Source organism: Lobosporangium transversale, assembly GCF_002105155.1.
Source record: "Lobosporangium transversale strain NRRL 3116 chromosome Unknown BCR41scaffold_29, whole genome shotgun sequence".
Classification (NCBI taxonomy): domain Eukaryota; kingdom Fungi; phylum Mortierellomycota; class Mortierellomycetes; order Mortierellales; family Mortierellaceae; genus Lobosporangium; species Lobosporangium transversale.
This window is the reverse complement of record NW_019029007.1, coordinates 425,926-453,484: the sequence shown is the minus strand read 5'-3', so window position 1 is coordinate 453,484 and position 27,559 is coordinate 425,926. Positions and strand designations below refer to the sequence as shown.

At 40.7% G+C, this 27,559-nt stretch overlaps 8 protein-coding genes across 8 annotated transcripts; 5 read left to right on the top strand and 3 right to left on the bottom strand.

Annotated features, from left to right (window-relative positions):
- The first annotated feature begins 92 nt into the window (after positions 1-92).
- Positions 93-2,165, top strand: BCR41DRAFT_357394 (Vta1 like-domain-containing protein). The gene is made up of 7 exons (XM_022024892.1): positions 93-243; positions 403-496; position 589; positions 692-819; positions 937-1,012; positions 1,045-1,977; positions 2,129-2,165. The coding sequence occupies exons 1-7, from the start codon at positions 144-146 to the stop codon at positions 2,144-2,146; spliced, it is 1,350 nt and encodes a 449-aa protein (XP_021879553.1). The 5' UTR covers positions 93-143; the 3' UTR covers positions 2,147-2,165.
- Positions 2,166-2,236: 71 nt separating this feature from the next.
- Positions 2,237-5,122, bottom strand: BCR41DRAFT_357393 (hypothetical protein). The gene is made up of 11 exons (XM_022024891.1): positions 4,904-5,122; positions 4,760-4,791; positions 4,504-4,739; positions 4,259-4,447; positions 4,108-4,112; positions 3,698-3,909; positions 3,474-3,541; positions 3,234-3,366; positions 3,073-3,100; positions 2,847-3,028; positions 2,237-2,466 (listed from the first exon to the last, which is right to left on the bottom strand). The coding sequence occupies exons 1-11, from the start codon at positions 5,028-5,030 to the stop codon at positions 2,266-2,268; spliced, it is 1,413 nt and encodes a 470-aa protein (XP_021879552.1). The 5' UTR covers positions 5,031-5,122; the 3' UTR covers positions 2,237-2,265.
- A 362-nt stretch (positions 5,123-5,484) lies between these two features.
- Positions 5,485-7,709, top strand: BCR41DRAFT_357392 (hypothetical protein). The gene is made up of 9 exons (XM_022024890.1): positions 5,485-5,591; positions 5,745-5,777; positions 5,898-5,960; positions 6,142-6,255; positions 6,470-6,703; positions 6,861-6,985; positions 7,112-7,223; positions 7,342-7,476; positions 7,529-7,709. Exons 1-9 carry the CDS (start codon positions 5,571-5,573, stop codon positions 7,667-7,669), a joined length of 978 nt encoding a protein of 325 aa, XP_021879551.1. The 5' UTR covers positions 5,485-5,570; the 3' UTR covers positions 7,670-7,709.
- Positions 7,710-8,231: 522 nt separating this feature from the next.
- BCR41DRAFT_387916 (hypothetical protein) lies at positions 8,232-9,927 on the bottom strand (the record flags this gene model as incomplete). The annotated part of the gene is made up of 3 exons (XM_022027940.1): positions 9,515-9,927; positions 8,806-9,387; positions 8,232-8,737 (listed from the first exon to the last, which is right to left on the bottom strand). Exons 1-3 carry the CDS (start codon positions 9,900-9,902, stop codon positions 8,232-8,234), a joined length of 1,476 nt encoding a protein of 491 aa, XP_021879550.1. The 5' UTR covers positions 9,903-9,927.
- A 1,039-nt stretch (positions 9,928-10,966) lies between these two features.
- BCR41DRAFT_116028 (hypothetical protein) lies at positions 10,967-12,072 on the bottom strand. The gene is made up of 2 exons (XM_022019422.1): positions 11,534-12,072; positions 10,967-11,386 (listed from the first exon to the last, which is right to left on the bottom strand). The coding sequence occupies exons 1-2, from the start codon at positions 11,874-11,876 to the stop codon at positions 11,049-11,051; spliced, it is 681 nt and encodes a 226-aa protein (XP_021879549.1). The 5' UTR covers positions 11,877-12,072; the 3' UTR covers positions 10,967-11,048.
- A 5,613-nt stretch (positions 12,073-17,685) lies between these two features.
- Positions 17,686-19,329, top strand: BCR41DRAFT_357387 (hypothetical protein). Its single transcript, XM_022024889.1, has 5 exons — positions 17,686-17,961; positions 17,988-18,071; positions 18,357-18,603; positions 18,735-18,857; positions 18,932-19,329. Exons 1-5 carry the CDS (start codon positions 17,842-17,844, stop codon positions 19,213-19,215), a joined length of 858 nt encoding a protein of 285 aa, XP_021879548.1. The 5' UTR covers positions 17,686-17,841; the 3' UTR covers positions 19,216-19,329.
- Positions 19,330-24,642: 5,313 nt separating this feature from the next.
- Positions 24,643-25,134, top strand: BCR41DRAFT_357385 (hypothetical protein). Its single transcript, XM_022024888.1, has one exon. It carries the CDS (start codon positions 24,685-24,687, stop codon positions 24,898-24,900), a length of 216 nt encoding a protein of 71 aa, XP_021879547.1. The 5' UTR covers positions 24,643-24,684; the 3' UTR covers positions 24,901-25,134.
- Positions 25,135-25,469: 335 nt separating this feature from the next.
- On the top strand, positions 25,470-27,314 carry BCR41DRAFT_115956 (hypothetical protein). The gene is made up of 3 exons (XM_022019421.1): positions 25,470-25,894; positions 26,032-26,723; positions 26,838-27,314. Exons 1-3 carry the CDS (start codon positions 25,638-25,640, stop codon positions 27,173-27,175), a joined length of 1,287 nt encoding a protein of 428 aa, XP_021879546.1. The 5' UTR covers positions 25,470-25,637; the 3' UTR covers positions 27,176-27,314.
- The last annotated feature ends 245 nt before the right edge of the window (positions 27,315-27,559 follow it).

Here is a 27,559-nt window from a genome sequence, read left to right as displayed (position 1 = left end):
GACTGTACATAAACAATGTGGCTTATTGATGACTACTAAATACCACATGACTTATACCCGAGTGCTCTCTTATTTGCAAACGCGCTTTTCTCTTCTTTGTCTCCGCGCTTTTTTCATTCCTTGTCTCTACCTTTATACTTTAAATGTCTGCTGCAAACGTCCCTGAGGGACTTAAGTCCATCACTCCATACCTGCAACGCGCTGCCCAGTTGCAGGGCCGTGAACCTATCGTGTCATACTATGGTATATAATAGATAAAAGAATAAGGAAAAAAAAAAAAAAAAAAAAATTGTGAAAAAGTATAATGGGGTTTGTTCATTATTCACGAGGAATTGTTCATTCATTATTATCGCTTTCTCTTTCTCGCTGCCATTCTGTCTTTATATATATATTCATCCCCAGCCAATTATTATGCTGCCAAATTGGCTATTCCTAAGGCAGGACAGGATGCTAGCAACAGGGCGTTTGTGTGGAGCTACTCGATACTTTGGAGAAGGTAAGAACAAGTGCTGGCGCAGGAAGTAAAGGAGGAATTCATTTCTTTTTTTTTTTTTTTTTTTTTTTAACCGGCTTTATGCCTGCTATCAGTGTAACACAGGATTCTTGGCATTCTAGAGAAGCATTTGTAAAAATAATATCATGTAAAATACTAATGAACCCTTTTTTCTTTGTGTGTCCTTTTCCATAACAGCAACGAAAAGAGATTGGAGAGAATGAGGCCATCTCGAGTGATTTGGTTGGATATGCTCACATTGAGAACTTTGCCCTCAAGATCTTTAGCAGAGCTGACGACGAAGACCGTGCTGGACAAGGTTCACAGTAGGGGACATACATCGTCATTCTCATAAAATGTGCAAAAATCAGGGCTCATATCCTTACTATTTTTTTTTTTTTTTTTTTTTTTGTGCGTACTGTTTTTCCTTCAACAAACAAAAGAAAAACTGCCAAGAATTTTGTCGCTGCTGCTAACTTTCTGGAACTACTCAAAGTGTTTGGTGATATTGATTCTGAAGTCGAAGCCAAGATCAAATATTCCAAATGGAGGCTGCCGAGATTGTAAAAGCACTTCGTGATGGTCGTACGCCCCCCTTACCACCAGGAGCTGATAAACCCAAGGAGGAGATCATCACAGATGCCAGTGCTAGCGCCAACTTGACAGGATTGGAATCTTCATTGGACATGTTGGGAGGCGATAATAAAGTCAACAACAATGATCTTGATAATACCAATGTTACTTCAGCATTCACTCCTATACTTCCACTCCTGTGTCCCATCCTCATCTATGATAACAACGCCTCAGTCTGGATTCCCAACAATCTCCAATTCCCTTCGCCTCCCTTGGGACCTTCCAGCACAAGCGGCAGTAACGTTGGTGGTGGAAATGCCTTAAACGGGACCTTTACTGACAGTAACAACAACAATTGGAGTCAAGCGTCCCATAGCCCCAACCCCACCTTTGGCCAGAACCAGAGTCAGAACATATACCAACCAGCAGCTGCACCACCATCACAAACATCAATACCCTCTACTTTTAATCCCACTGCGGCCAATATCAACTCTCCACCAACTTCAGGACACATTACAGGGCCTTCGGACACACAATACGGATATGGAGTAGGAAACAATCAACCTCATAGTAGTGGTCCATATCAACAACAACCTACTGTGAGTCATATGAACACACCTTCACCAAACTCATATGTCCAGCCATCTTCTGGATTCTCCCAGCCTTCCGCACCTTATCAGCATCAGCCTCATTCTCAAACACAGCCACAACCACAGCCACATCTGCATCCACAATCACAACCACTACAGGCACCGTCTCTCAAATCCCATACACACCTGTCCAGATGGTTCTGGACCCTGCTGTCAATACCCAAATTCAGAAGCATTGTTAAATGGACCGTTTCTGCATTAACATATGATGACATTCCGACGGCCATTGATAATCTGGAAAAAGCACTTGCTCTTCTTCGTGTAAGTATTGTATTGTTTTTTTTTATTTTTTATTATTTATTTTTATTTTTTTGTACTAATGCTTGGTGTGTGATAGAAACACTAATTTGTTTGTATTCTTTTCTGTTTAATTATCTCCTTCACATTGCCTTGACTGGTTGACCATCCATAGCCATATCATAACAAATAATAAAACATCCGAATCTTTGCATAAATCCATCCACAATCATCTCGGGCACATTCATGACAAAAATAACTATTAGAATTGACGATTATGCGTCCCCCCGCTTTTTTTTTTTCCTTCCAAAATCAAAGGCTCTTGTTTATTATGCTAAGAGCAATCTTCTTGCGGAGATAATCCATATTCCTCTGTGAAAAATCTAACTGATCCTGTCCTCGACTCTTGAACTCGATGAATGTGCATGTGAACACTCCACAATCAAATCCATTCTTTTGAGTGGGAATGTCTTTGGGACAATCATTTTCCCATCCATGAAAATCAAATGGCTTCTTTCAGTTTATCTGTGTTCTGATTCAAGGTAATTACGAAGAAGCTTCATAAAGTGGAAGAAATAAAAAAAGAATCTTTAGTTTCGCTTAACAGTAAGGTTCAACTTGACCAATTACTTTTTTTTTTTTTTTTTTTTTTTTTTTTTACCTCACCAGAAACATTTAGGATTATTGCCAAGAAGCGAGTCATAATATTCTATCCTTTTCTTCTTCATGTCGATCACAGCTGTGGTCCAGTGATTGCCTGAGTGATGAATGGTATAAGCACATAATCCATGTCGAAGATTTGATCTAAAGTGACCAAATAAGAAAAATAACATTAGCTTTCATGCTCCTGATTATAACATCCTCATCTGCTCACGTTCATCTCCATTCTATACCTTTTTGGTCCATCGCCTGACTTTTTCATAGCCATTTTCGCTGAGCGTTTTGTAAAAAAAGGTGCTAAAAACATGGACCTTCGGTAACTCTGTGGATTCTTTGCTCCTGGCCATAATTAGATTTCCGTAAAAATTGATGACCTCGTCATTAAGCCATTGACCTGGTCGCAATGTCTGAATATCTTTTTTGAGAATCGCAACATTAAATCCTTCCGCGCTACTTGACCATATCCATCCGCTAGAGCTTCAGCAACCTAGTAGAATAATACAAAAAAAAAAAAAAGAAAAAAAAAAGAAAAGACATTAAATACCTGGACTTTTAAGTTTGGTCCAAGAAAGAGATGATCTCAAAAAAAGTGTAAAACGAAAGCAGTATAATGAACTCACGCGTTGCTCGTCGTCTTTGGCAAGTGGTGGAAAATGCTCATGTCCTGATTTTCGTGCTTTCAGTTCCTTCTCGATACGCTCATGTTCGCTCACAATAGCCTGGTGACTTGGTGGCCGCTCCTGCTTCTCAACGCTACATGTTGAATAAGTTGTCAAAGAAGATAAGAGTCAATATTTAATAGGTTAAAACCTATGACCTGAGCCATAATCATAAAGAAGGGGAAGCGAATCCAAAAGTACCTTGGCAGATTCCTGTTGATCAGATTTCTAATATTCTTGAGCCATGTTGGCTCTTTGTTTCCTTGATACTAAAAATAAAGCAATGAAAAAAAAAAAAAAAAAAAAAAAAAGCTCGATCGGACCTGTCAGTAAAAAAAAAAATTTTATAAACATTAACGAAATGGATGCTTTCCTATCATGTAGGAAACGACCGTAAGTTGAATGGCCCTTTCTGTGTGACCTACCCCTGTCCTTAGCCAAGCTGGTTGTCTAGATGTTATACTACGCTCTAATAACAAATCGTCCTTGTCGTAAGATCGATAGTATTCTCTCATTCGACGATGTTCTGCAATCTCTTCGTCAATAGATGGCTGTGATGTCCTCCTTGAGCTCACAATGCTTTCCCGATCTGATCTTAATGCCCCAATTGTTGCATCCAATGCAGCTTGAAGTCGATCTAAGTAAACATACATATAAAAAGAATAAGAGAAAAAAAAAAAAAAAAAAAAAAAAAAAAAAAAAAAAAACGTAAGATCAAATTAGGAATGCTACTGCCAAAGATACAGACATTATGAAATGATATATCAAACATTACTTTGTCCCGACCGTGAATGAATCAAATTATGCGCTCAACAAACGCTGACGTGCGACGGACTCATCCTTATTGTACTACAATTAAATTAAATTAAATTAAATTAAATCAATGGTAGTACAAACCAGGTTAGACTTTAGGAGCGATTTGCCACAATCGGACTCCACTTTTCCTTTTTCTTTTCATTTTTTATATATATTTCTTTATCCTATACCTTGCTCTGCAGCAACGAAGTTGTCCTTTGAGCTTTGCTGGCATAGATTCGTGGTCGAGCCCGCAGTAAGGAGTTTTGTTCAAATCTATGTGGTGTGGCAGGTTGCTAAATCGTGATGATCCAGTGACAGAAGATACACTCGAGGAAGATGGTGATCCTGAAGCTAATGAACTGTTTGATTCATCAGCGCTCTGGATTGAAGTCCATAAGTTGAAGGAGTAGAGGATAATAGGCTAGATGAAAACAATGAAGGCCGTTCCCGGAAATCTGGTGCTGTAAAAGTGGGAAGTTTTGTATATGGCTCCAGCTGATATGGTTTGTTTTCCTCAGAATTATCCATGGCAGCAGCAGTAGGCTCTGCTGGCTTTTTAGATCCATCGTTCGGCGATAGAGACGAGGGGCTAGGACGACGATGTGCTGGAAAATGTTGATCCTGACCTTCTTTCAGAAGTACGCCTCGGACATAAGCTCCTTCGTAGCGCTTCCTGGATATGCTCCTACCCAATCATGCTTCTTACGCTGCTGCTCAATAACTAGAAATACCACAAACGAGTAAAGTAATTAGAATGTACATGATAAGTTGCTTATTGTTGATATACCAGTCCCTACAATAAACAGGCATGTCAAAGCTGATGCTAACGCTACCTAGTGATTCTAAAGGTTTTAGTCCAAGATAAGAGCTGATTCCATCTAAACCTTCTGTGAACCATAGCCTTGCGCGCTTTGACAGCTCAGCAGTATCGACAATTGATTTTCGTTTCGAGGAGGTCATGTAAAAAGTAGATGTCCAATGTTTTCAAAATAAAAAGGAGGAAGAATTAGTTTGCCGGTGGCTGCAAATGTATACTGGAAAGGAGAAGAGAGGGAGAAAAAAAAAAAAAAAAAAAAAAAAAATGTATGAGAAAGTAAAAAGAAAGTAAGAATGGATGAGTTTTCAATGAAGAGTATGAGAGGAGATGAAGGGCGATGCACCAGAAGGAAGAAAAGAAAGAAAAAAGGACCGCGTTTGTGTGCATACAAAGACAAAAGGTGGAAAAGTCTTGGTGACATGGTCAGGGCTCATTTCCTCATCGGGATATCTTTCATTAAAGGGCGTTTTCCTTTCATTGTTTTTGTTGGAGGCAGTGGCTTATGCTAACCTCTAAAAGAATAGATTGAAGGTTGTATGGAAAGAAAGAATATCATGGAAAGAGTGGCCAAGGGAAAAAAAAAAAAAAAAAGAAAGAAAAGAAAAGAAAGACGTTGTTGATTCTTCATTCTTTTCAACCTTGACATTCAAACCTCATTTTTCATTGCTCTATAATATATTACCATGGAAGCACAAATTGAAGAGGTGCGTCAATAAGAAATAAGAACAAATAAACGAGGGCCTCTTCTTTACTTTTATTGACCTGGCCTGTGCTTGCTTCGCCCACATCTTACCTATACTCTTATTACATTGTATATACCTTGATATTTTATCTCGATCTTACTTAATTATCAATAGCTCCTGCCATTTTTGCACGATGCTAGGATGGAGGTAATATAGACATTTGTATTTCAATCTTTTTTAATTTTTTAAACGCAAAAAAGAAAAGTATCAATTGATCCGCTAATTATCTTTTCAACGTATGATTTTGTCGGCATTTTCCCACTCCAGGTTCGTCAAATCGCTATCCAAAACATCGTCTCTTTCACTCCCAGCACTTCTGAATTCTTCAAAGTCTTTCTGAAGCATGCCAAGCCTCTTACCAAGGATTTGAAAGCATGACCAAAGAGGATACCGTAAGGAAAAAAAAAAAAAAAAAAAAAAAAAGTGATTAAAAAAAATTAGTCAAGTAAATCTTTTTCTTATTTTTCTCCAATCTCCTTTTTTTTTTTTTTTTTCCTTCTGGAAATATTAGGCAATCGCTCATGATGCTCTCCGCTCGCTCATCAACCTTTCTGGAGAAACTGTTATCTGCAACGAGCTGGATGATGAAGAATTTATCAAGCATTTGATCTTTAATATCATCATTGTAAGTGGTTGGGCAACTAGGAATACAACTGGATGGAGCTGAGACTGAGACTAAGAATCATACAGGGTGGAACAATGGCTACAATTACAAAAAAAGCTCGTTAAATGTGTATCTTTAATTTCCTAGATGCCTAATGCTGGACAATATATTCGTCCTCTATTTCTCTCTTTCCTTGGCTTTTTTTTTTTAAAAAAAAAAAAAAAAAAAAAAAAAGTCCAAAACCAATATTTTGGGTGATTTAGGATCCATGTTGCTATCCAACATGTGTAAGAATGATAAAATTGCAAACAAGATCTTGAATATGACTGGAAAGCCTGTCGAGGGCCTCACAGTCGCCACCTCCGTTGTCGGTCAACTCGCTGATATCTTTTTAAAGGGCAATGAAAAGAACTACAATCCTCAATGCAACTATGATTTTCTGGCAAGTGTCTTTGCCACATTGGCTACGGTATGTTTTGATGAAAGAATGGAAATGATATGACGAATGGGAATTGTGAATGAGCGATCAAGGAAAAAAATAAAAAAAAAAAAAAAAAAGAGACAGTATCAAATGATTAAACATTCATGACAATTTCCCTTTCTTTTTTTTTTTTTTCTTAATTAAGATTCCTCTTGGTCGTACTCAATTATTTGCCAAAGATAGCGGTGGCCTCTCTCCTCTTTCCAAAATTGTTTGCTTCACTGAACATCCTAATTTGATCCGCCGTGGGGGCGTTATCACAACCATCAAGTAAGTATTATGATTAACAAAATAAAAATTAAAATTAAAGCGTCGGTATTGGTCTTAAACGGCCTAATCGACTATAAAATAAAAAAAAAAGTTCGTCTCTCACATACACATCTGTGTTCTCCATAGGAATGCAAGTTTTGCTGTTGAAAGCCACCCTGCTCTCCTTGATGAGAGCGATATCAATGTGTTGCCTTACATTTTACTCCCTCTCTGCGGTCCCGAAGAATTCGATCTTGACGTAAGCTAGTTTTCTTTTTTTTTTTTTTTTTTTTTTTTCTTCCTCTCTTCGGCTCATTAGAGGCTCTTGCTAAAAAGTTTTAATATTTTTTTTCTTTCTTTTAATCCTTATACTGTAGGACATGGAGGGTATGCCCGAAGATATCCAGTTGTTGCCTCCTACAAAGAAACGTGAGGCCGATGCCCATTTGCGCGAGACATTGCTCGAGGCCCTGATCCTTTTAACCACCACGCGCCCCGGACGGATTACTTGCGTCAAAAGAAAACCTATCCAGTCATCCAAAAATGCATCTGGCCGAAACCGAGGAACATGTCCAACAAGTGGCTGAACAGATTGTCAACATGTTGATGCGTGATGAGGCCGGCGCCGAGATCACAGAAATTGACGACACAGCTACTAAACCACCAGTCGTGGAAGACGATGAAGACACCATCACTGAAGTATAATGACATTTATATAAAGGCGAAATGTCTGCAAATATGTAATTGAAAAAATAAAATAAAATAAAATAAAATAAAATAAAATAAAATAAAATAAAATAAAATAAAATAAAAATAGAGAGCAACTATTTTATTTATTTTTAATGGTCATCGTCTTCAAGTTCGTCTTGTTCCTCTTCTTGCCCCATACCTTTTCGTCTCACTTGTACTGAACTAACAGCGGGCTTATTAAAAGGTGCGCTTCCAATATCTCCATGCATTTCTTCGTCTTTTTGCATTACGCTTCCTCTTGATTCAAATGCTCGTCTCTGTCGTCATCTTGCAACGCAATCCGACGTACACCTTCAACATTTACATCCTCTCCATTCCCTCCTTTGCTTTCTCCTCCTCTGGTTCCTCCTCCACTTCCCTGCTTCCTCCTCTTCTTCGCATGCTTCTTCTACCTCTTCATCCTCCTCTTCCACTTGAATAGTGCTTCTGTGCTGTTGCTGATGTCGGCTCTTCTGCTCGCCAGTCCTGAACGCACCTTCATTTTGGCGCAATGCCTTTGTGTTACCGTTGTGTTCCGTCATTGCTGGCCCGTCCCGTGTTTGTGTCTGCTCCCTTGCTCTTGGACCTGGTCTTCCGCTCCAATGGCAAACTCAACCTCTTCAATCCCTTTGGGCTTCAGCATCAGTCCAAATTCGTCTGATCGGAAAGATGCCACCACATTTGGAGGAATCAAGATTCTCCATCCTGCGGTTTCAACCCGTGTGAACATGGAATAGTCAATTCCCATCTCCTTTTTCTGATCTTCTACCAGTGCATAAGACGACCCTTTCGCTACTCGTAATGCTTCCACTGTAGGGCTTGTTGCCATAGTTGAAAGGCCCAACCCAATCTCTGCGTGTACTTGGCCATCCTTCATCGTAGCATCTTCATCATTATTAGCCAGATAGTCTACGCCAAATACTTGAATGGCTGTTGAGGCTTCATTCTGTGGCTTCTGCGCGCCTGATCCATGACCTTGTGACGTAATGGTATAAAAGGACTCCGTGGCCGTAGCGGATGCAGAAGCGACGGCAGCCTTTGTACCTATAGAGTCACATCAGAATGCCCTGCGCTGGAGCCGCCAGAAGGGACGGAATCCGAATCCGCCCTACGTTTCTTAGTCGAGGATCCCTCACAGCTTGACCTATCTAGAGAAGGTGACCTTCTCTGTCCAAGAATTGACGAAGATGATCGAGCAAGCATTATATTGGGCTGTGAATTTGATCTTTGGATAATGGCAGAATGGCTGGCTCGGTTGCTGCTACTGCCGTTGCTTGCCATCTGCATGTAAGATTGGGGCGAGCGTGGCTGATGGATCTCAATCACGAGTTTAGAACTCTCATTGAGATGCATTGCCATAGCCTCGGTCGTGTCCAGAGTCCTGGTAATAGGTATAGGATTGGAGGTAATATTAGAGTTATCTCTTCCAGGGAAACAGCTCAGCTTGATGGAGCTTTGAGGCATTGCAGCATTAAGATCGTGGTGTTGTTGATATTGAGATTGATCCAAATGGTTTTGGCTGCTACTACGATGGCTAGAGTTATAATGATGTTGAGAGTGTGAATTTGAGGAATACTGGTTCTGGTATTGCTGAAGGCTGGTCGAGTAAAGGTTCTGATTAGAATTGGAACGACTGAGTGGCTGACCTAGGCTCTTGCGCTTCAAGCCATGTGAGCGCATCCTAGCTATTGGGCCTGTAAATGAAAAAAAAAAAAAAAAAAAAAAAAAAAAAAAAATGGACGTTAGATTTGCTATAATCTATTAGATTTTTGCAACGAGCCATTATTGAAACAAGCAATACCACTATAAAAGAATACTCACGGCCATCAGAATCTACGTCGTGATAATCAGGAGAAGGATCTCTGTCGTTTTCGCTATCAAATCGATCCCTGTCATCTTGTCGTGGGGTCTGATAGTAGAGGCTTGAGGAAGGGTAGAGATGCCTAGGAGGCGGCCTACTTCCGCTCATTGGTAGCGAATGCGAGTATCTCATCGGCTCAGATTGTGGGGTCTGCATACCATTCTGGGCCCCATGAATGTTCCCAGGACCAATCCATGGTGGTGACGCTGCAGACGAGGCTGACGCGACGCCATGGCCTCCAGAAGAAAAGTGATGTTGGATGGGCTTCATAGGAGGCGTCAAGGCTTGTTGAGATGTGTTTAAATCGTCAGCAGCTTGGTGATTGGTGCTAACATCCAACGGATGCATACTATCACCGCCTGGCGAACCTGGAGGATATTGTGATCGGTTTTTTGGCTGCTGTGGCAACCTTGATGGGGCTGTAGCAGAGCTTGGTGCCAACATTGTATTCGCATTTAGTCTCTCGTACTTTTCGCGGTGCATTTGTGGATACTCCTCTACCTCGCTGGCTCGACGATCATATGGATGCGATAATGGGGATGGCAGTGGTGGAGGCAACCCCGCATGGCCGTTACTACTATATACATGACTCGAATGAGGATGGCTCATTCGTCTCTGGAAGTAACCCCCATTTGTGCTGTCGTCAATCGACTGTTTCCAGCGTGTGGTACGTTGCGTGACGAAGGAACAGCTGAATCATGTGATTGTGCCGAATTATGTTGCTGCAGTGAATGACTATACGGTGTCTCTCGGTCTGGAGATGATCGTGGAGACGATGACGGTGCGGGTGAGAGGGACTCTCCGATGTATTTGGAACCCATTACAGGCGATGGTTGCGAAGACCGATGTTCTGTACTACCAAGGTACTGTGAAGAATCACGTCGGACAAGTTGATATGGAGCAGAGCGCTGTTGATGGCTCTGTGACAGCTGAGATGTCGAATGGTTTGGATAGGCCGATCCACTGATGCTTCCACGGTGCTCGCGCTGCTGCATTTCCTGCTGCTGCTGTTCAAGATAATGCTGGTAGCGTTGTTGACCAATGTTTGGATGCGAGTGCGAGTGATGAAGCTTGTGGATTTGTCTCCCTCCTGAGGAAGAAGCCGCAGTGGAGAAGGTTGATGCTTGCTGCTGAGGCAGTGATGGGCCGCCAGGGCCTGTGGGTGTTATAGCGCGTCCATACCCGGAGCGCGAGCGCTGGAATCTTGGCTCATCCCTCCATCCATCGGTGGCGTTGATGGAACTTGAAAATGACCAGTATGGTTGGGTGCGTGTGCTTGCTGCGTTGCCTGCTCATCATAGTCCATCATCATAGACTCATCGCCCGTCATTGATGGACGACGAGCCAAATGTTGCACAGAACCGCGCCTACTTGGATTACTTTGGGATGGATGAAGTGATTGCGAGTGTCGTCGGCTCTCGGTCGTATGGTGATGATGAGTATCTTTATATAGCTCATGATCATCATGGCTCTGGTCGTGCGTTGATGTCGCTACTACTGGCGTTCCTTCCTCTCCCTCCTGTTGCTGCTGCTTTGTTGTTGTTGAAGGCGTTGCTGAAGCTTCTCAGGCGTCACTTCAGAGCTGATTCGTGGGCTACTGCCCATTTTCGATCCACGTCGAGAAGTTGATGTTTTTACCATGGGTGGTGGCGCCAGGGCCAGGACATTTTCGCCAGAGTCGTTAGTGGAACTGGATGAATTAGTTGGATCTGGCAGAGAGTGGCCGTAGACAACACCCGCGATCATGTTGCGAATTTTAGACTCTGAATATGACTTGTTACAAATCAAGCTTTTAGAAACAGGGGGTCGACACTTAAATCGAAGGTTGCCATCTGTTTCGTATGCCATAGCGGTGTATGATTTAAAAAAAAAATAAAAAAAAAAAAAACAAGTAATAGTCAGAGACCATAGGAACATCGCCTCCTTGACCTTGCCTTTGGATATTGACAATGGATATATCTTCTTTTTTCATTACTTACCTGACATGCCATCACGCTGAATGGTGTTACGGGAAAAGCATTTAGCACATGGAATCAAGTTACGGTACTGTTTGAAAAGAGCAATGGTCTCCTCTTGGAGTGCAGATCGTGGAAGCGTTGCCGTCATAGTTCGCAAGGAGGGTCGTCTAGACGTTGGCGCTGCTGTCCCTGTCGTTGCCATTGCCATTGCGGGCGCGTCTGAGGACGATTTGTTATTATTTGATCCTTCAGTTGAAGCCATATTGACATCTGATGATACACGACGATTACTAGAGCTTCCTGACGAAGGACCATTAGTTTCCTCAGAATCATCATTCGACATAACAATGTCAGGAGTACCCATGACGGAAACGGAAGAAGGATAAGATGGTGACGGGCTCGAAAGACCATGTTCCGTCTTTAGCTTCAATAATTGTTGATGCGCTGGGCTTGTGTAGATATTGCATAAGAGGGCTGCTGCTGCTGTACTAAGGGCCTTGCCGGAGCTAGAGGATGTAAAGGAGCCTCGTCCGTATATTCCATCCGATCTCCCTCAAGGTCACTCTCTAGTCCATTGCCCTTTAGTATATGGGGAGAAGACGATGCTGCTGCTGATCGCTGCTGTGCATCGTCATTGCTTTGTTCCTTTGGAGTAACTGAGGACGAGTGAAAGGATTCGTGTCTTGGCTCAATCTTGATACCGCTAGAGGGGATCTTCCTTGTAGGTGACTGTGGCCTAGATCTTGTGGTCTTGTCATTATTGTTAGACATTGATGGTTGTGTAATTGCAGAGAGCATGGCTATCTTATATTCGTATTGTCGAAGAGGAGGGTGGTCTGAGGGCTAGATCTGAGGATGGGGGCGTTATGTATGTGTTTTTTCACTTGAGAATAGACGAGCGGATAGCTTTGCACAAAAGAAGAATAGGAGTCAGTAACGAAAAATTATATGAGATCGGTTTATGCCAGTGAAGGACTAGTGTAAGAGATGGGGGAGTAGGGAGGATAGAAAAAAGAGGAAAGAAAAGGAGAGAAGGCTAGTGAAGGGAAAAAAGAGTAATAGAGAGACGCGGTTAGAAAAGGGTTCAGGATGAACAGACACAAATAAAGATGAATCTTTTATTCATCCTAAGATACACATCCAACCACATTTTTGCACTTTTCGGTATTCCCTCTTCCCACTCTTGTAAGGAACAAAAAAGAATGCATGCTGCCGTGTGCACTGATGATCGATCAGACGTATCTGAATCATGGTGGCAACGGCTCCTGAAGACAGTGGTACAATGCGCATGCAAAGATACAACAGTCATTTTGTTTCTTCTCCTATGTGAATACATAAAGGAAAAGGTATGTCTATGAAGACGGGGATAGAGAGACCGCCTTCGACCCCATAACTATAAACTGGAAAACCAAAATTACTACTATCGTATAGTATACCACAAAATGAGAACAAGGGAAAAGGGAGAAACGAGGACGTAATACGCAATTGACAGGAGCTGATACAGAACAAGGGGTATACATACACAGAGAGAGATTATATGCGTAAGATGAGGAAAAGATAAAAAATTGAAAAAAGAAAAGAACAAGAGTATGAACAATAAAAGAAAAGGGTAAGAAATAGAAAGAAAAGGACAAAGAAGACAGGAGAACCTGTAGGTATGGAACCAAAAAACAAAAAAACAAAAAATAAAATAAAAAGAGCAATCAAAGGATGATAAAGACAAGGAGTTGATTTTTTTTTTTTTTCCTGCAGAAATGAATGTAACCGCAGAAAGTAAAAAAATTATTTGTTTTAATGTCTTTTTTAGTTTACTTGTAGCACTGCACATTTATAAAAATAAAAAGGAAATACAAAAAGGGGGGGGAGAATCTGCATTGGTCCATGGACATTGACAGGTGTATTTTTTTTTTCTTCTTCCCCTTGCTTCTGCCCATCTGGCGCTCAAACAGGACTCACACATCCACACGCATAAATACAAAAATAATGGAAATGAGGGTGAAGCGAAACAAAGACATGAGTAGGGGTGAGCAGCTAGCGTAGAAATGTCAAAGGCATGTTTTCAGATTCTTGTCTTCTATTCTAGTTGCCTGTTTTGGGTTTAAGATGCTCTGCGACCCCCGATGTTGCTCTTGTGCGCATAGACAAAAAGGTTGCTCTTTCTCTTGCTGGAAACAAAATGTTAGATCCATACACCGCATATAGCTCATTCACAGAACAAAGGGGGTAAAAGGGGGAGAACCATGCTATTTTGGTGAGAAGGAGATGGGGACACATAGGGGGTGGAGAGGGAGAGGACGATTCTGTCAAGCCCTTTCTTCCTGTCTACTTCTGCGAATCAGGAACAAGGCGACAACCAAGGCATTAAAGCAAAAGTAAGCGCGGCTACTAAAGCAGATGTATCCATACACTTTAACATGATGCTATTCGCATTCAAGAAAGGAGAGGAATACACACTATGACCAAACAACAAATCAGACGAGTGTGATCGACGTGTATCCCATATTGCAAAAGTCTCTCTGATAATGGAAATCAATACCGGTATTGCATATAGATGAAAGGGAGGAAAGAGGATAGGGGGAATCTCATGCAATAAATGTATGTAAATATTAAACTGAGCAAAAAGAAGCTTTGAAGGATGATAATAATGCAAGGAGGTCCTGGTACGATAGTAAAACAAAAGAATGTACTGTACAGGTGTGTGTTATCGCTTGTGCAAGTTAGTCGTTGCAGTGACAAAGCAAGGGAAAGTATGGGTGGGTGCAAGATATTAAAAAGTGGTCATTCAAAACAAGGTCTGAAAGACAGCAGACAGCAGACAGTAGCCAGAAACCATTGTTGGCGTGATGTGTGTAACGTATAAATGTTTGTGCTACACAAAAAGTCCGGATAATATTTTAGATGGAACACGTTTTTACCTTGATGTATTTTCTGATAAGAGATAAAGACAATGACCAAGTAAGATGATGAAGACTAGTGATTTTGTAGCACAGTCAGCGTTTCCTTGTAGCTTGAAGAATGTATTATTGATACCAAAGGCAAATTAAGGGAGAATGGCCAATCTTTTGGATATCAATGCTGACGTTTAATTGTTATGAATATGGGATGTTATTCTGCTGTCAATGTGAGTTATCAATAAGGGAAATAACCAAAGCTTTCCTTATCAACGCGTAAAATTAAGTGAAGGAAGTGAAGAGTCGATATTGAAAGATAGCACTTGCTGTTGTTGGATAACTGTCAGTATGAAGATAATCAAAGGACACAAGGAGATTTCAAAGAACAAAAAAAAAAAAAAAAAAAAAAAAAAAATGCAGAGAAGGAAGAGGAGGGTAAAAGTGAGTAATGTATACTAATAAATAGTAGTTTCACCAGGAAGATGGGGGTAAGTAGAAATATAGTAACTGAAAGAAGGAATGCACGGTCGGAATGCGGTGCAAGGGTTTGTACGCATATACACTAATATACAAAGGACGGTGTTGTCTCAAGGAGAGATGGGGGTCCTTGACTAAAAACACAGGTCCTTTGTAGTTGGATGCACAAGAGAGGGGAACAAGGGACAAGGAGTGGATGTCAATTTGATCCTAAAGAAATAGAATAGTAACAAGAGGGATCCCCTGTCACTGTAAATAATGAGATCAGTGATGCTGATAATTTGGGATACTCAGCTAAACGCACTTTGATATCCACGGACCAATTTTCACCCATACTCCTCTCTCTCTCTCTCTCGCTCTCTTTCTCTCTCTCTTCCTCTCTTTTATCGCATGCGTACTTTTTCCTATTTCCGGATAGACGGAAAGGGGGCGAACGGGCTCTAACACCCAGAAAGAGGTGCCAAGAAAGGAGAATTGGCGCCCCAAACTGTATTGCAGACACACGCAACGAAATGACCATCTAAAAGCCCATTATCCTCTGACTTTTAGGTAATCTTTATTCTCAATTAAATCCATCCCGGTGGTCTTGACTATCTTCTCTTTGGCTTCTCTAAACCTTATTTTGTTCGTTTCACTGCTTTACGCATTAATCCGTATCAAGACGTTTTTCCATAGGAAACGGACACTTGAAATTTCATTCATGAAGATCTCGGTTCCTGAGTCGCTATTTTCGTACCTCCTCGCGTGTTCTATAGCCACATTTGAAGGCCAACGCATACATGAACTCATACATACACTCTCCTCGCGAGTAATTTTGCTGAATATTAGGAAATAAAAAAAAAATAAAATAAAAAAAAACTATCGTAAACACTTTGAACAGCCCGTCGACCCCTTTTGTCTTATTTTATCTTATTTTCTAAAGGACGTGTTGATGTTAACCCTTGGACAAAAAAAGAGAAAAAAAATAAAAAAGCAGTATAATGATGTACATGTCCCCTTCAAACACACAGAATACTTAAGCTTAGCAGCGGAGAATTTCCATTAAGATAAATATATTTATATATATACTATTATACATAAATATAATAAATGTGTGTATTGCCTCTCCCTCTTTTTTTTTTTTTTATCCCTTTCGACCTTGCAGGTTAACATAACCTTAATTATCGATCGAGGGTGCATGTCATTTGTCGCGGTATTTAAACACGCACATTTTTCCTTCCCTATTTTCCATTGCATCCTTGAATATTTTAAACAACCACACAGGGGGAGCTCAAGCATTAACTGATTATGTTGGAAGAAAAGTTTGCATGGTCGAAGGGAGAGAGGGTCTGCCCTATTTTTTTTTTTCTGTTTTCCCTACTTCCGAATACTATTGGATTATCAAGAGCAACTGGAATCGGTGAGTTGGAACATCTCCCTATTTATCTTCCTGAGAAATACAATACTATGCTACCGAGTCATGGTTGCACACTGCTAATTATAATAATGGAGTGAGCATGAACGTAGACTTGCTTACCAGAGGAAATACCATTCTTTTTTTTTTTTTTTTTTTTTTAAAAAATTTGTGGATATTTGTCTCTATTCGATTTGCATGATGAAACATCGGTTGTTGATATTCGAGCTGACTATGTGCATTGTTTTAGCACACTTCTGTGTATGGTCTTGATTCTAGAGTGGTGCTCCAAAGAAAAGAAGAGATGGTGGCCGTCGACGTCTAAAGGCTGTCCTTGATTTATAAAGTAAGCTAGTCTACATTGAGTAAAATGCAAGAAATTTCAGGAGCAATAACAGCCTCCCTCTCTCACTGAAAGATATTCTACCACATTTACAAAGCTCCGTATGTCCATGTCAACAACGTATGGGTTTTGCTACATCGCTAGTCATGTCGTACAATGCCAAAAACAAAACAAAACAAAACAAAAAAAGTCAAAGCGCAACAACGACAACTATGGCAAGGTGTCATGCATCTGGCTCTGGCAAATCCGATCGCACGAAATCAATGGTCACGCGCACCGCATCAATTGTTCTGTTTCCTCACAAGAGTCTCAAGAGCTCAAGAGGCTGTGTGAATACTCAACTTCATGCAAATGTCGCGTAACGATTTAGTACGGCTGTGTCTCTTTATTAGTATAGACCATGATCACGCCATTCGTTGCCTTCAATACCTACAGAGACTCTCTCTTTCTTTCTCTCAAAGAAACTAATAACAATACCAAAAAAAAAAAGGCATACAGGCATCAGAATAAAGGTGAGAGCACTTTAGTAATTATTTTTATCTGACCTAAGTCAACATAGAGGGATCAAATGCCTAGAAATGAGGTGATGGATGAGAGCATGATGAATGTGCGCTTTATATTCATATACTATCATATACTATACTCATTAACGAAAATACGTAAATATTATACTATCACTAACAAGAGCCATCACATTGTCTTGTCCTAATGGAGCACAGTGTTCATTTTTGGTTCTAGTCCCTCAATCCTTTCTTGGCTTATTATGACAACTCTTTTTTTTGGAGAAAGTTAGAATGCATCAAACTCATAGTCCCTCAAGACAAAAAAAAAAAATAGAGAAAAAGACTTATAGGACGATAAAGGATTGGCAAGGAACTCAATGGAAAATACGAAAGTAAACAGAAAAAAAGACTTGAATGAGCGCGGGAAGAGCACGAGCATTTTGACAAGAGGGAGGAAGCAAGAGCCAATCCTTGGGAAATGAAATGGTCATTTGCCCAAGGGTACAAAAAATGAGACGAATGTCCACTTCTTTCTCTTTTCTTCTTTTCTCTTTCTCACCTTTACACGCACTCATACCTTTCTATCAACTTCACCTTCACGCACATTCCTATATACTCTATCTTTCCACAAGCTTTATTCATAACGGCAATCATTTAACACCAAAAAAAAAAAAGTATACATTTAATAAAAAAACATAAAAAGTCGTACAAAGAAAAAAGCAATGTCTGAACCAAGTAGCCATAAACCGACCCCCTTTGCCCAGTTCTGCTTCTTCAAGAGTCTGTCTTACTCACTCTTTGAGGATGATTGGATCAACATGGTCGAATCTTGGCAAGCCATGGTTCTGTCAACGCACCCATTCCCGAGTTCTCACAAAACATGACTCCGTTCTTTGCCAATGCGCCACGTCTGCTTCCTGTCTTCCATCGCTATATGACCTACGCTGAACAGGTATAGTATTCATAAGCCATTCTGTATCTGCTTTCAGTTCACCTAATTTCCCTCGTATCCTGAGCTATGTCCTCTCCCCGTATCAGGTGTTTTTCGACAAGCTCGATAAACGAATATTTTGTCCAGACGCCACCTTGCATGTTCTGTTCACCCCCAATTTTTTTTTTAGTCCTCGTGACCTTTAAAATAGAATGTGTGCTTTTCCATAATTGGAATGAAACTAAAGCTGTAATACACGAACTAATGTTTGATTCATGCAAACGCTATTACACTTTTAATCTTCAGGATCCAGAGTTCCTTTCCATGTTGACGAATGTTCTCATGTCAACCCCTCTTTTAATCAAGGTCCAGCATATTCTTCAGTCTACGGAGCTCTTTCTGGCTTACGTCGTGGCCCTCAAGCTCGATGTCCCATCGGCCTCACACACCCAGGTCATGCAGTCTCTTCAGACTTTCTTGTCATCTCTCCCCGAAGATAAACGCTTGGAGATCCAGAAGGTCTTCGCTGAGGAGGAGGCGTCCGACTCCATGGGTATGTCCTTGACCCCTATACAATCTCGTGTTTTCTACGGCCCTCTTATTTTTATTGGAAATGTACAAACAATTAATTTTTTTTATTTTTTTTTTTTTATTTTTTTTGCATTATTTCTTTCCATGTTGCAGGCTTTACACCAAATACATTGGATACTGCTTTGCAGCTGCTTCACGCAGATACTCAGCTCTACATCGATATTCTGTCGACTCTACAGCTGAACCAGACCGAGAACATGCCATGGGATGAGGTGTGTGAGCAAGATCAAAGGTCTTGTTTTGGCAAAGAAGCCACATGCTTGGGAAGGCATCGACCAATTCCTTCAGAGCTTGCATTGGGCACCCTCCTTCCCCTAGTGCTGAGGATATGGAAGCAGACAATGATGATGATGATGATCATATCATTGAGATGGTTGAAGGGGTCGACTACTACTCGGATGAAGATGAAGATCAAGAGTTGGGATCGTTCCTTGAGAGCGAAGAATACAACAAGTATTTTGCGGCGTTCTTGCAGGATGTTCAAGATATCCAGACGGGTCGCGATGAGCTTGTTGATGATTTCGGCAAGATAGCCGTCACCGCTGACAACCGCCAGGCAGTCGAGTCTTGTTAAAAGTTCAGATTTACTTCCGGTCCTAATCATCGAGACCACTGTTTACCATGCTCTGAATTCGTCTGTTCGACTTTCTCAGCAAACTCGGTAAAAAAAAAAAAAAAAAAAAAAAAATGGAATTATTATCAGAATCAACGCTTTCAATACCAAACAACTTACCACGGGATTAGTCAGTAACATGGACTGTAGTAGAGGATAAAAAAAAGAGCTACTTGCTCAATGGGAAACAGAAAAAAAAAAAGAAAAGACCAGCCTTCAATTCAATTATTCAAGTGAGAAAAAAAAAAGGGAACCATAATCAATAACCGCGACTCCAAGGACTTTTTAAAACCAATCAGAAGAAAAAACAAAAAAAACCAACAAAAAATCTCCTCGAGAATGTGACGTCTAGATGAGAAGAAGGAGCATATGGATCCCCATCAGCCTTCATCAATCTCATTTTTCATCCACCCAAAAAAATTATACCCTCCATCAATTCAATCCTTTGCAATTTCTTTTTTTTTTTCTTTTTCCCTTCTTTTCTGTAACCTTTTTTTCCGTTTTTGGTTTTGTATTTTAGTCGCGCTTTGTTCCTTGTAGAAAAAAAAATATGTATTCATTTGTCGCGTTGTTTTTTTTGTCTGTAACTGTTTTAGTTGTCCCTTTTTTTTTTTTATTGTATTGTTGGTTAACACCTTGTTTCCATTGTAACAGCATGCTCTTAATAAAACTACAAAAAAAATTGTAAAAGTGATTAAAAAAATATAGTTCATTATTGTTTATCAAGTGCACTTGTATGGCGGTAGGTATCTATTCAATAGTACATGGACGCCGCTTGAGACTGCCTATCAATACATGTGTTTAATGGTGTTTAAAATCCAGGCGACCTGTCCTTTTTTTTAGGGGCGAATGGGTACGTGTACATGTATAAAGCCTATATTATTATACTTTATTTCACTTCATTTTGTTTTCTTTTATATATATATGAATATTCCCTCATGGGGAGCCAGGTGAATAAGCATGCAAGCATGCAAATAATGTTGGCGATGCTTATTTTTAATATGTTTATACAAAGGCGAAGGCGAAGGCGAAAGGCGCACCTAAATTTGGAAAAGTGAAAGCAAAAAGGGCTCACTCTGGGGGCTGTGTCACCATGGAAAAAAGATAAAGAGTGGGACAAAGCTCCCTTTCTAAAAACCAAGTTCCCAATGGTTAGGATTAGGATCAGAATGGATTGGTTTGGATTGGGTGGTGTGTTGGACTGAACCATACAACAATTGACCGGGACTGATAGAATCGAGCTGGGCTGAGAAAAAAAAAGCTCTGAGTTTTGGAAAGGGGAGAGGAAGGTTAAAACAGCTTTTGCACTGGATTGGACGGCAAGAGACTTTCCTTAAAACCCACTTGTAAAGATGCTGTCCCTCCATCTGAGGTTCTAGAGCATCATGATGCCTTTTGAATATATATACAGCCAGTCCAAATGTTACGACTCCGACTAATTTAACCAATGCATAAACTGTATAAATATTTATATAAATATTTATATACACCCGGTACATGTATACTTCAGATACTGTTCTTTGATGAGCGTTTTATTTTTGACCCAATCAAGAACAAAAAAACGATATGAAGCAGCGTGACCAGAGTGCTGGAACTTAATCGACCCAAAAACTAACTTTGTAGAATGAACAGCATTTGAGCAGTCGCTGAATAATTGCATAAGGAGGGGGGACCTTTTTTTTTTTTTTTACTTGCAACATGAATATTTTTTTACAGGAATAAAAAAGGCATTTGTAGATCTTGCCGAATAGTGATGTGAGTAAAATACCTCATTGCTTTAATTGAATGCAGAACTGATATGCATGATCACACTAAAGAATGAGAGAGAAAGGAAAGGGTCATTAAAGCCTCCCTCTTGTTGATGGCAAAAGGGCGAATGAACCCTCTCACTTGTTGTTTACCCTAATCACAGATGTCCATTGTCCATGGCCCAACCACAATAATACAAAAAAAAAAAAAATTATTAACCCGAAACGGGCTTTGGATGTATTGAATACAGCTCAAAGTCCCAAATGTGTGTTTTGGTCACAGTGCCTTCGTCCGCGACTGGAACATGTTTCATCATACGTACAAAAAAAAATAAAAGAGCTTTGTCTACTTTAAGTGTCGATTCTCGGAACGATGACGAAGGAGAGCGGGAGCTCTACAAGTTAATCAAGTGATGGGCAATAATGATATAACAAATTCATACTAATAGAAAAGTTAGTGTATTTGATATACCATAAACTGTGACCCTCACTTGTTTAAAATTATATTACACAGGGCTCCTGACCTGGCTTTGTAAAACAACTCGCTTCAAACAGTAATCGCCTTACGGCTCTATGGTGCCTGATCTCATTGAAATCGGGAAAGCAGTTGGAAAAATGAATATGAAGTTGTAGTGTAAACAAAAAAAATAAAAAAAACGCCTAAACGCCTGTATTAAACAGCTGTTAATCCTCAGAACATAATGATGCATATTTACGGTTTGTATCCCCTGGTAGAATAATGCTGAGTGATTAGACAATATATAATATAATGAAAAGTAAAAAGAAGCGTAATGATACCTTGACGATAACTGCTTTGATCTGCATCAATTAGTAATCCATAAATTTTTGGATCAACGGGTAGCAAAAGTAAGGCAGGAAAGGGACAGTAATAGCTGTAAATCTTTGTGATCATCCAATTGGTAATACGTCTTCGCTACAAGTGATCATTTATAAGGTTATGATATCCAAACGTGGCCATGAAGGTGTCTGTTTTCTAGGTTAGATTATCCAAAATATGGACACCCTTTGGTTGTAGAAAACATTAATAAAAATCAGTAAAAATGCCCTAAAGTTTAGATTAGACAATAGATCATCTTTAAAGTCAAAAAAAAAAAAAAAAAAAAAAAGAAAAGAAAAACGAGGCAGTAGAGAAGAAGGAAGCAGCAGCAGGGAAGAAGGAAGCAGCAGCAGGGAAGAAGGAAGCAACAGCAGGATAAAGTGCTAATATTAGTCCTGTAAGGACTAACCACTCTATGCCATTCCCTCTATGTATTTCTCGAGGTTCCTTATTCCGAACCAAATTACGAATAGCAAATAGCATCAAGGAGCCAGACAACAGTTCCTTCCCTCTTTTTGAAAAGAGGACGAAGCCCTTTGACCCCTGATCCAGGACCGTACCCTTTGAATTTTTGATCTGTTCATTATATTAACACAACCCTGGAACTAAGAATAACTCTCCCTCCCCTTTCAACCCTCCTCTCGAACAAATCCTGTTTTCACAAGCATGATCTAGCAGGGACTATGCATGATAAGAACAAAAGGAAGGCAGATATATAAAAGATCTGCGACAGGAATCATGAGCCAAGATAAAACAATGAATGAACTATTCTTTTTATTTTCTATTTTTATTATTTTAATCAATTTTTTTTAAAAAAAAAAAAAAAAAAAAAAAAAAATCATTTCAAAGACGTTATTGGTTACGAAGTCGTCGCAGATTTCTTGAAGATCATCTCAACATATCGATATCTTACCCTTACTCCCAAATTCCTTTCATTTTTTTGGTTCTTTGGTTACTGCATTTCCACCGCTTCATATCGGAGCCAAGTTAGTCCGAGGTTAGGCATTGCAGGAGAGGGATTTATCTTGGAAATGAAAGAGTAATCAATTCAAGCTAGCAGATGTTTATTAGTTGTGAAAAAAAAGAACATTTATATTATATACATGTTCATATGGGGCCAGTACCAAGGAAGACAAGGTTTTGCCTGTGTCTGCAGATGAATCCTTGTTTCCAAAGTAAAAAATAGTTTGCTCCGCATATTTTATTTTATTTGGTATTTTCCACGGTGAAGTTGACATCTTTCATTCATTGGAGGTGGAGGGCGAGGAAAAAAAACAAGAAAAATAGTGAGTACATTCAATTTCAACACCTAATGGGCAACAGCAATAACAATAAAAAAAAAAAAGACTATTTTGTAAACAAATAAACAACTTGGCTTGAAGCTTGTAAACGTAACTTGCATTGAAATGAGAGATATGAGACAGACGAGGAACATGACTGGATGTTGTTCTCACACCCTCTGCCTCCATTATAAAAATATATTTAAATCATTCAATTACAAATCTCTCTTCTCTTTCTTTTCTTTTTTTATTTTGGATTCATCACTCACACCCCACTTTTCATTGGATCCATCCCATCATTGTGGCTGGACACTTTTGTTTCTTTCTTTCTTTCTTTTTTACGCTTCAACTCGTGGAACAATTCATCCAACGAATGATCCTCAACTGATCAATTCTCTTCTTCTTCCACCCATAGACATTCGCTCTCCTCTCTTTCACTATATTTTATCACACGCATAACAGCAGATCCATTCCGACATCAGCCTCATTGTCTTCTTGTCCATTAGACACTTACACATACCCTTCATTCCTCTCTTTCATTTCTCTCCTTCACTCCCTCACTTTTCTCTCTTCCATTCCCTCTCATTCACTCCTCACTCTCTACTCATACTTCATAAATATTTTCCTTCTTTCTTGCCCAGTAAACGTTGACGTATGAATCCGTACCTCTCGGCCACTGTGGCTCCGCAGCCTCACCCTTTCCCTTCCACTGGTCCACATGACCCGCAAATGGTACCATCTCCTCCATCGATGTACCAACAGCACCAGACTGTTCCTTCTCAACTTTCTTTACAACATCAACATCAACAGCAACAGCAACAGCAACATCAACATCAACATCAACAACAACAGCAACAGCAACAGCAACAGCAACAGCAACAGCAGCAGCAGCAGCAGCAACAACAACTAACCACCACTATGAGTGCTGCAAACACAATTCTGTTCCATGACAACAGTAGCAATATCAACAACTGCCATCTCACAACAGCATTCTACTCAACCGCAGACTTATAGCACTTATTCTTCAAAACAAAACTGGATATCCTTACAGGTCCCAATGCCATCGATAACCCCATGGCTCTTCAAATTAGTCCTGATGGTACATTCGTAGCTCCTCGCTGGGGAGCATATGATCTCAGCAACCTGCCTCCTGTCCAGATTGCTCCCAGAGCAAAAAATATCAATGTCGTACCTCGCACACCAGTCGACTATACTGTTCAACCACATCCGTCCATGATGCTTCAGCGCCAACATCCACTACAAACTCAGCAACAACATCAACAGCATCATTTTCAACAGCATCAACAAGAAATGCATTTGAGCACTCAGGATTCTGTACTACATCCAACAACAACAACAACAACAGCAGCAGCAGCAGCAACAACAGATGGCGACTAATAATCAATATGTATTTAGCACTCCACCAGTAGCATCATTATCTCCATCCGACATTGCAATGGTATCTCCACAGCAGCCACAGCTGTCTACCTCTCCTAGATATCTCAAGACAAGCTGTTCGCCCGAGATGTCAATCAAGACTTCTTCCTGTCGAGCAACAGCTCTCATGGGGTGGGTCTACGTTCTCTTATTTATTTTATTCTATTTTCATCCTCCCATTCCTCTTCTCACTTTCATCCCTCATCGGTGTATGATCACCCTGTCAGACACAGCACTCTTTTTAGTTTTTTTATGGGGGCTGAAGAAAAGGACATATCGTGCTCTCGTGCCGATTATCCTTCATCATCCCTCATCTTATTTAATCTTTGTCAGACTACGGTGACGCCCATGATCGTCCCTCTCCCTTGAAATGATCCCTTTACACAATTCAATCCCTATCATCTTTTTATGCACTGCTTTTGAAGACAGAAATTTTAACAGAGCTTGTTTACTTGCCTCCGTTTTTTTTTTACGCTCACTCAACATCTAGCCTCCTGGGAAGAGGCCATTGCTCAACAAGACGACTCATATGCTACCCCGGCCCACACTCACACAAGCTTCGACGAAGCCTCACTGGTAAAGAAAAAAAAAAAATTGAAGGCTGTAGTTAGAGTGCAGTAATGTGCTCATGGTGTCTCCAACCCTAACACGCCTTATTTCATGCATATTTGTCTATTAAATTCTAATTAGGAGGAAGCCGAGTCCATGAGTACAAAACCCTTGAAGGTCTTCACCTCATCTAAAAAGGACGATGATGGCGAGTTCCGCAAGGGTCAACAGTTCTACCTCAATATCCAGCTCAACCCAGAAGACCGGGATAAGTATCACTTCCTCCGAATCCCGACAGAGAACATTGTCCCCCTTGTAGAACAGACTCCACGGGACGCATTGGACTTAACGCTACAGGAAAGAGAAGCGCACAAACCATGTCGACACCCACCAGCGCTCAGGAGGAAGATGTCTTGTCCTTGAAATTAACCACTTACTTGGAACCCGAGCATCGTGTTGTGGTGCCATGTGGTCGTTGTAAAGACAAGCACCAGAAATCCTTCGTTTCCACCCTGGTGTGAATGGAAACCTATGATTGACGAGAACGGCATGGTTGCGCTCCGTGACGGCCATGTCAAACTGATTGCCTCCGCTTGGTGCGCTAGCACATCTCATCACCGTGGTCCCGGCACCAAATTTAGCTTCCAGGTTGAGTTGACTGGCATGACCCGTCACCAGTCGGAGCCTTTACTGATTTATGAAGGCAGTAGTGACGAAGTTGAAATCTATGCAAGCCATGGTCGCGATAAAGGGGCTCGCATCGCCATCAAGAACCTTGAAAAGGCTTCGTAAGTTTTGTTTTTTATTATCTGCAAAATGATGGGTCATGTTTTACTTTCAGTGACATATTCATTTGAAAATCTAAATTGAACATAATTTTTTTTTTTTTTTTTTTTTTTTTTCTCGATGGTTTCACCAAAACAAGCAGGAAAGCACAGTCACCAGCATTCCATGAGCGTGGTCATACTGGCCCACCTTCTCCAGCAAAGACAACAGCTTCGAGTCCTCCGAGCTCGCCCTCAACATCAATGGCTCAATATGAGTCTGGTCCTGCAAAGAAGAGGCGAGAAGACCCTCCATTGACTCCACCCATGATCGACTCGGATATGCCTCCGACTATCAAAAGTTTGGAGCCAAGGAAAGGCCCCATCTGTCGGGAGAATCATGTCATCATTATTGGTTCCAACTTTTCACGAGGCATGACACCTATGTTTGGACGAGAATACGGCACAGTTGTCGACATCAACCCTTACTATATCGAGTGCACAACCCCAAGATACCCCAATCCTGAGACTGTCCGCATTTGGATCTTCCACAACGAAACATACATTCCGACTGACAAGACATTTGAGTTCACGGATGAGCAAGCGCAAAGCGATATGGAACAGTTGTTAAGAAACCTGATTCAGGACGGCGAGAGTGGCGATGCTGGCTCGTATCTGTCCCTTTTGGAACGCATCGCTGGTCTTCCACCATCAGCAGACATCTCTGGTCAAACACAATCTAATGGTTCAACTATGTTGCACAACAGTGTCATTCTTGGCTACCAAGTGGGTGTCAATCTACTGATTGAAGAGGGTATTGAACTAGACATTGAAGATGATTCTGGCTTGACAGGTAATTTAGACTTTTTTTTATTTTATTTTATTATATTTTTCTTGTGTGGACTCATATATCTTTTATACTTCACGAATTTTCACATTAACATGTTTAAACTTTTATTTTTTCTAGCCTTGGATTATGCTATTTTCACCAACAAAGTGGAGATTACACGGATGTTACTTGAAGCTGGTTCAATGCTTTCTATGGAAAGACTTGAAAACTTGTCTCTCTCGCCTTCTGAGGAAATGTCAACACTGCTAAGAGATCTCTGCAACGTCAGCCTTCCTGAGCGCACTACTCTATTGGGGCCAGAGCTACCACAAGCAGTGACACCTATCGAGACTTATGATGAAGCATCCGTGGGAGGTATGATCGAGGACACAATTTTGGAGGAGACCAGGGCAGAGTCGAATCAGAACTATCATCCTCAACTCCAGTCTTCTCATCCTCATCTGCTCAAAGAATGACCCGCCCTCTATCTATTGCAACAGTCTCGACACAGTCTACTGGCATGATGTCCCTTGCACCCACCATGTCCACCATGGCTCTTTCTACAACCTCATCAACACAATCACGCCCTTCCATTCCTCTCATGGGCAGTCGTGCTGCTAACCAGAGCTCCAAGGGTGGGTTAGAGAATATCTGGCAATGCGCCAAAAAGGGTAATCTGGATCTAGTTCGCTGTCACTTGGAGAAGGAGCCTGGCTTGATTAACATGCCATGGAAATTTGATGGTCGATCTGTACTAAGCAGTGCTTGTGCTTCCAGTCAACCTCTCGAGCTTGTCGAGTTCTTGGTCCAGCATGGTGCGCAAGTAAACAGCGCAGACAGTTTCTATAAGCGAACAGCAC